General features: G+C 44.0%; 1 protein-coding gene across 1 annotated transcript; it reads left to right on the top strand.

Moving 5' to 3' along the window:
- The first annotated feature begins 564 nt into the window (after window positions 1-564).
- On the top strand, window positions 565-7,232 carry ric3a (RIC3 acetylcholine receptor chaperone a). Its single transcript, XM_076288028.1, has 8 exons — window positions 565-682; window positions 1,780-2,013; window positions 4,158-4,251; window positions 4,543-4,694; window positions 6,217-6,440; window positions 6,540-6,826; window positions 6,905-6,998; window positions 7,089-7,232. The coding sequence occupies exons 1-8, from the start codon at window positions 565-567 to the stop codon at window positions 7,230-7,232; spliced, it is 1,347 nt and encodes a 448-aa protein (XP_076144143.1).

Raw genomic sequence — 7,232 nt, 5'->3', positions numbered from 1 at the left:
GATGAACACAGGGGAGTATTTTGAAGACGGTGCGTATTGTCTTTCGCACTGGAGTGTGCTGTATCCATCGACAGAGGAACTCATCAAATCACACCTTAAGTTAGGGTTGCACTGCCCTCTGGTGGATCAATATAACGCACCATGCAAAGCACCGTCTTATTTTCAACATTCGACCTCCCCATGCAAGCATTTCACATAAACAGGAGGTCCGCAAGAATATTCGCTAAAAAACTATATCTAGGCCTACTTAAATCTCTTGAAAAGTTGGTAACTCCAGACCGTTTAGTAGCGCTGAAAATAAATAGGCCTACAAAACATAACTTAGCCTATAGCTTAACAATTTACCTAAAATGTGCAAATTATCATTTTGAGTTACAGAAGCTTAGACTATCACAGTTACAATATTACCACTGTTTTAAAATGTATTCTAATGGTTCTCGAAATTCAAAACTTCATTAAGCGCTCCCAAACTGTCACAGATGACCAATCTAATCATTTCCGTTTCCACTGAGACAGCAGGAAGCGCTCGAGGAAAGTATTAATGGACCTGCCGTTGGCTACAAAATGTCGATTACAACATTTCAGAAGGTGACCCTTGCGTCGTGTATTGTGTTATGTATATCTTTATTCCTTCCGAAAATGATCTTAAACGGAGTGCAGAAGGAAATTATGCAGAAGGCGGGTAAGGGAATTATCCATCCACCGTCCCCAGATGTGCCCAGCCATTTCCCTGCTTTCCCCAACCGAGCTTTGATGTCGGCAGTTGTTTTCGTATCTAGAACTCACCTGCCAAATAGCATACCTGTAACGACGTCCTTAAAGTTCCTGAAGGCTGTCCTCTCATCCCACTTTACAATCCAGTGAAAACGTGTGGACTTTCCTTTTTTCATTGTTTTACCTTTCCTGGCCAATAAAACATACTTTTCCCCATCGTGCTTCCCATGTGTTCCATTCCCTCCGAACATAAATGACTTGTTAGGAATGTAGCAGAGACGCTATTATATTCATTTCTTTTAGTTGTGTAAAGTGGATTTATGTTTATTTATTTTACATTTTATTTTCGGTACTCAAATTACAATATGAGTTGTGAAGGGCGTTATCCGTTCTAAACTTAAGCTAAATTTCCATTCATGTTTTATTTAGGCTACCTAGAACACTGTTCAGTAATGTCTCGAGTACGTCAAAATCGTGCAATTTGACTGATGCTCTCTTATTTCGAAGAGGATACACTTACACAGGTCAGATGCAATGTAGGCAAGTTCCTCGTATCGCAGAATACATTAGTGAATGACAGTCAGCTTCGCACCTTTTCCCCATGACGGGCACAGTGTGGGGAGCGAGTTGTGCCAAAAAGATAAACTTACCAAAGACTGAACAAGGTTACTCAGGGACAAACTAAACGTGGGTCACAGAAACACCTATTCTTATTAACGTATTACATCAGAAACAACACAATAGCCTTTGATTTTTAAGTCTATGTCTAGTTTTTGTTTTGTGTAGGGTACTAAGCGTTCACATAGGCCTACATTAAGTGTCTATTGGTCAATTTAAAATTGTGGGTAGGCCTACATTTCAAAAACAGAAAGTAAACAAAAAATATCTAATGTATTTTTTTAATTCTCATTTTATTAAGATCACCGACTAGATAAAGAGAAATTACACAATTCTTGTGTCTAATTGTGGTACACAATAGATAGATATTAGGGCTATGCTACACAATCAGATAGATGAGAGGATAGTTTTAGACCTAGAAGAAATGTCATATTCTTCTGTTGGCAGTTGGGCCTGGATATTACCCCACAGGAATGCCCCGCAAACAGCCCCCAGAAGGGCTGGAGCCCTGGGAGACAGAGTCAGTGTACCCGGGCACTCTCGGCTCCGAGGCCATCGCCAAGGCACAGGTTAAAGGGACCATGGGGGGAAACAAGAAGTCCAGCCATTTGGGGCAGATAGTTCCCATATATGGAGTCGGGATCCTCTTTTACATCCTTCACATCTTTGTCAAGGTATCCTGTTTTCACGAGTTAGAAATCAATGATTAGAGGTTCTTCTGAAAGTGGGTGACCATATAAGATTTTCACTGTGATAATGTGTTGACAGGAATGCAAATTGCAAAAAAGCAATATTGTTATCAATGATGGCGATATAGATCTACAATAGACTTACTTTTTGAATATAATCATGCTCTGATATCCTTTGATGCTAACGATTTGTTTTATTTCAATGCAGCTCACAAGACAAGATAAGAAAGCCAAACCAGCTGGCAGATGCCCCATCTCAAATGACGCAGAGTCTGTAGCAGAAAATATAAGTATGATCCTGTTTGAAATTATACAAGTTTGCCATCACAATTATCTTTGTATTGGATTGCACAAAGATGCATAGATGCATTTACCATTCAAGCGTATATGCGTTGATGGTCCATGGTCACTGTCTTATTCAAATCATGTGCTGCATTTAAGACTCACTGCGGTGCTTGTAGCCTAAGTTGGATTGTGCCATGATTGCATTGTCAAAATAAGGAAAGATGAAGGATCTTGGCTAATGCTCCATCTATTGTCCTCCTATACCTCATTTCATTTCTAGGGCTTACTTTATCGGGGTGCATTTGCCCCCAACACCCCCTTCTCATTGTCATTGTGTTGATTCCCTGCTCCCACAGACCCCCCTCTGGCAGCGCAGTATCAGTAGCTGCAGCAGGAGCGGACGCATGATAAAGTAGATTAAGATCCTGTCCCAGTCACAGGGCCCCTTTGTTCCCCTCTTTGTCTGGCCTGGATTAGCAGTCAAAAGTAATGTCGCACTGGCCCGCCAGCGTCTAATACCAATTAACTGCATGTCTTTTGGATCAGCAATAAGAGGTTTAACTCCATTCATCACATGCATACCAAAGGCTGGTGAGCTGGGTGTGTGTGTGTGGGGGGGGGGGGTGACAGGTCTATGTGTAGTATAGGGGTCTACTTCTATATTTATATCTCCTGGCTGTGTGCATCTATCTGCTCAGTGTCGCACTTACCCTGCACATGTGAGAAATTTCGCCCACTGTTCCCTATTTTTAGAGTTCCTATCTCACCATCACGACTAATGGGAAGACGAGGGAAGTTTCTCAAGGATGGGTTTTTAAGGAGCTGGGGGTGAGGGGGAGGACGTGAAAAAGATAACGGAAATAGGTTTTCTTTAGGCTTGAACAGTCAGGACTCTTCATTCAGTGATACTGTAGCTCATGTTTGTTTGACTGCGTAAATAAAAACACACCCACAGACACTCATGCAGGACTTGACCTTCAAATCCTTCCTGAGAGTATTGATGTAGCCCACACATTCAGCTTCCATACTTCAGGAGGCTCCCCGCAGGAAATTCAAAGGACACAAAAAACAACTCGCAAGACAAAATTGCTGTTTTAAATAAACAAACGTCGACACACACACATACAAAATATCCATGGCTCAGTCTTCAAAAGAAAGAAACTTCAACCAAATCACCATCTGTACCTTGAACATCATGTTCATGCAACAGAGAGAAGAAGACAGATGGAACAGCTCAATTCAATTTAGTTTACATTTCGTGCCAAAACAATCAAGATAGTCTCAGAGTGCTTCACAGAGCGCAGATCTTTAAGAGCGCCAAGCATCTACATGTAGTACAGCACTGTAGAACAACTTTTGGCTGATCATGACTTTTTTGCCCCTGGACTGGACATACTAGTTATTGCCCCTGGACTGGACATACTAGTTATTGCCCCTGGACTGGACATACTACTTATTGCCCCTGGACTGGACATACTAGTTATTGCCCCTGGACTGGACATACTAGTTATTGTGTCAGAGGCTGTTCATGACCCTTTCATAAGTCACTGTTCATGCACAGTAAATTCACGTCTATTGGCTCCACATAAACTGCATGACAGTGTTGTATGCAAATAAAAAAAATAAATAAACATGTCTTGAACACACCCACAATCCTTCGATGCCCAATAGCCCAGTAAATCAGAATCGATCATGCTTTAATCAGAATGAAGAAAAGAAATGCATTGCCATGTATACAGTAGCCCACCCCGTCTATTAATCTCATATCTGAAGATATTTAGCAAAATCAATGTATATACTGGCTGGGCACGAAAGTGCAATACTGTATCTCCACACTGCTCTCATGTCCAGGTGAGGAGGATCTAGCCAAGCTGGAGGCCCGACTAGCCCACGCAGAGATGCTGATGAGCAAAGTGATGTCCTCATCGTCCACCGGGCCCGAGAGGTAGGGACTGAAGTTCTAAAACAATACTGTGGTGGCAAAGAGAACTAGTTATAGAGAAATGCTAAATTCCACATGCCCGAGAGGTAGGGAGTGTGTATGAGAGCAGCTGTATGGTCAGTGTGTATGCGAGCACCTGTATGGTCAGTGTGTATGAGAGCACCTGTGTGGTCATGTGTATGAGAGCACCTGTATGGTCAGTGTGTATGAGAGCACCTGTATGGTCAGTGTGTATGAGAGCAGCTCTGCGGTTCTCTATATGACCTCTTCTGACTTGTGGCTGTTGTTCTCCAGTGCCAAATCCCAGCGTTCCTCGCGGAAGAGGCGACAGTCAAGTTTACTGCGTCGGCTGCGGAGGTTTGGCCGATCGTTCCAGGAGGATCAACGGGAAGAGGTCACTCCAGAGATGGAGGCTGAGGAGGTGTCCTACACAGTGGACTGGGAAGGTGCTTCACACACACACAAACCCCCCCCCCTCTGTCTCTTACTTGTCCTCTCTCCTTCCCTTTCTCTCTCTATCTGTCTCTCTCTCTCTCTCTCTCTCCTTCCCTTTCTCTCTCTATCTGTCTCTCTCTCTCTCTCTTCTTCCCTTTCTCTCTCTAAGAAATGCTTAGAAAAATGACTACTCACTTAAAAATCTATTGCATGACCAGGCCTACTTTCTCAATTAATGTTTCTTTATGTTGAAGTATATCTTAATCAATGACAGTTTAAAGGGACCTAAAATCAGTTCCAGGGTATATGAGCTAAATAAATGTCGTAAAAGTACCAATTTCCGGTCCTTTCGTTCAAAAATTCGAAAACAAAGATGTTTTTTAATACTTCAAAATAATATTTGATTAATGAATACTGCATTTTTCAGTAGCCATGAGTGTGTAGGTTTGGTTCTTACCAGGAGCTTTTACTGCCTAAAACATCCAATTTTGTTTACCATGCTTGGAGTTTGGTGCTGGACTGGTGGGTGCCCTATTTCCGCCCACTCACTCAGCACATCAGTGGACAGACCGAGAATTCTCGTGGCGAAATCAAAATTCCACGCAGCCTTAAAACACTGTTTACAGCTCTTCGAGTCACTGTCATTTTTGGTACAGAGATTATTTAGATAGATGGGTGCTTGCATTTCTTTAGGAATAGAAATTAATATTAAGTGACACATACACGTAAAAGGGCTAAAATAGGGCACAGGCGGAGATAGGTAACTTTCCAATAATCAAGTCAATATGAAAGTCTGCATTACTGTTAAGGTGCTCTAAGCACTATGTTCAGTAGTAAAAAACGACTTACAGACAACTAAGAAGAAAAGTTTAAGAGAGACCAACCTCTGTACCTGTACATTATTATACATTATTATGTAAATCAGGTTTCTAGGCCAAGTATATTTGCGTATACAAGGAATTTGGTCTCTGCATTTATCCCATCCGTGAATTAGTGAACACACAGAGCACACAGTGAACATACAGTGAGGTGAAGCACACACTAACCCGGAGCAGTGAGCTGCCTTGCTACAGCGGCGCTCAGGGAGCAGTGAGGGGTTAGGTGCCTTGCTCAAGGGCACTTCATCTGTTCCTACTGGTAGGGGATCGAACTGGCAACCCTCCGGTTCCAGCCCGAAGCCCTAACCAGTAGGCCACGACTGACCCAGTAGGCCTCATCTGTATCTGTACATTATTTTACTTACATGTCAGCACTCTTCTATTCTATTCTATTTTATTCTATTATTAATTGGCATGTACATTATTATCTTATTATGTTATTATAACATATGACATGTTATTAAAATGAATATATTATTAGTATTATATTATATTATTATTATATATTATTATATTATCTATACATTATTATTTGGCATGTGGAAGTCTTGAAAACTGCTGATGTAGCCTACAGCTGCTTTTAAACAGTCCCAGTGCTGCCTCACTCACTCTCTCTGTGGTTTGTGTGGTGCCATGTCAACCGGGCCTTCCCCAGGCTACCCAGAGGAGACCTTCCCCAAGTACGACGAGCCCTGTGGCCCTCGGAAATACGATACCATCATCGTAGAGGCCCCCGATCCTGACCAACCCTCCGCGGAGGAGTTAGCCGAGCAAGTGGCCAAAGAGGAAATGGAGGCGCAGAGAGCGCTCGGAGTGATCGAAGAGGGAGATGAAGAGGAGGAGGAGGAGGAGGAGGAGGAGGAGGAGGAGGAAACAGAGGAGGAGAAGACAGAGGAAACAGAAGAGGAAGAGGAGGAGGAGGAAGAAGAGGATGATGAGGAGGTTGAGACAGAAGATGATGAGATGTTGTTGTTTAAGGCGGCGGAGGCGGAGGAAGAGGAGGAGGAGGATGAGGAAGAGGAAGAGGTCGGAGAGGAGACTCCATGTCTGCCCCAGCCAGATAGCACGGAGGAGCGGAAAGATCTGAGCCTGGAACAGTTCTTAGGGCTGGCCTCTGCAGACCCAGAGTGTAGACGTCGACGCATCACCTTCAGCGAACACAAAGACATCTTCCGCTACCCGCGTGAGGGCACCATCGACGAGGAGGATGATGACGATGAAGATGATGATGATGATGAGGAGGACGAGGATGAAGAAGATGAGGAGGAGGAGGAGGAAGAGGAGGAGGAGGAGGAGGAGGAGGAGGGAACGGAGCTTCCGGCCTCCCCCAGGGTGCCTGAGGTGGACCCTCTGATGGAGGCGGAGAGTCTGAGGTTCACCACTGAGGCCTCTGAGGACGAGGCCGAGACCGAGCCCGAGCCTGAGCCCATGGAACAGGCAGAGGAAGAAGACAACGATGATGACGATGATGATGATGATGATGATGATGATGATGATGACAGTGATGATGATTACGATGATGACCAGGATGACCAGGAAGTGGGCCTTGAGGAGTTCCTCAGCACGTACCGTCCAGTGATGAACGAGAGACTCAGCCAGGCCAGGGTGGACCCGCCGCCAACCTCTAGCCAACTCCGAATGCGCAACAAGGGCAAAGATAATAAGGTCTGA

This window comes from Alosa pseudoharengus, unplaced genomic scaffold (assembly GCF_046254945.1).
Source record: "Alosa pseudoharengus isolate Yale_2024_CS ecotype anadromous, Long Island Sound unplaced genomic scaffold, YU_APseudo_1.1 YU_APseudo_1.1_scf_16, whole genome shotgun sequence".
Classification (NCBI taxonomy): Eukaryota; Metazoa; Chordata; class Actinopteri; order Clupeiformes; family Clupeidae; genus Alosa; species Alosa pseudoharengus.
Note: the sequence above shows the minus strand (reverse complement) of the source record. Positions and strands in the feature narration are given on the sequence as shown.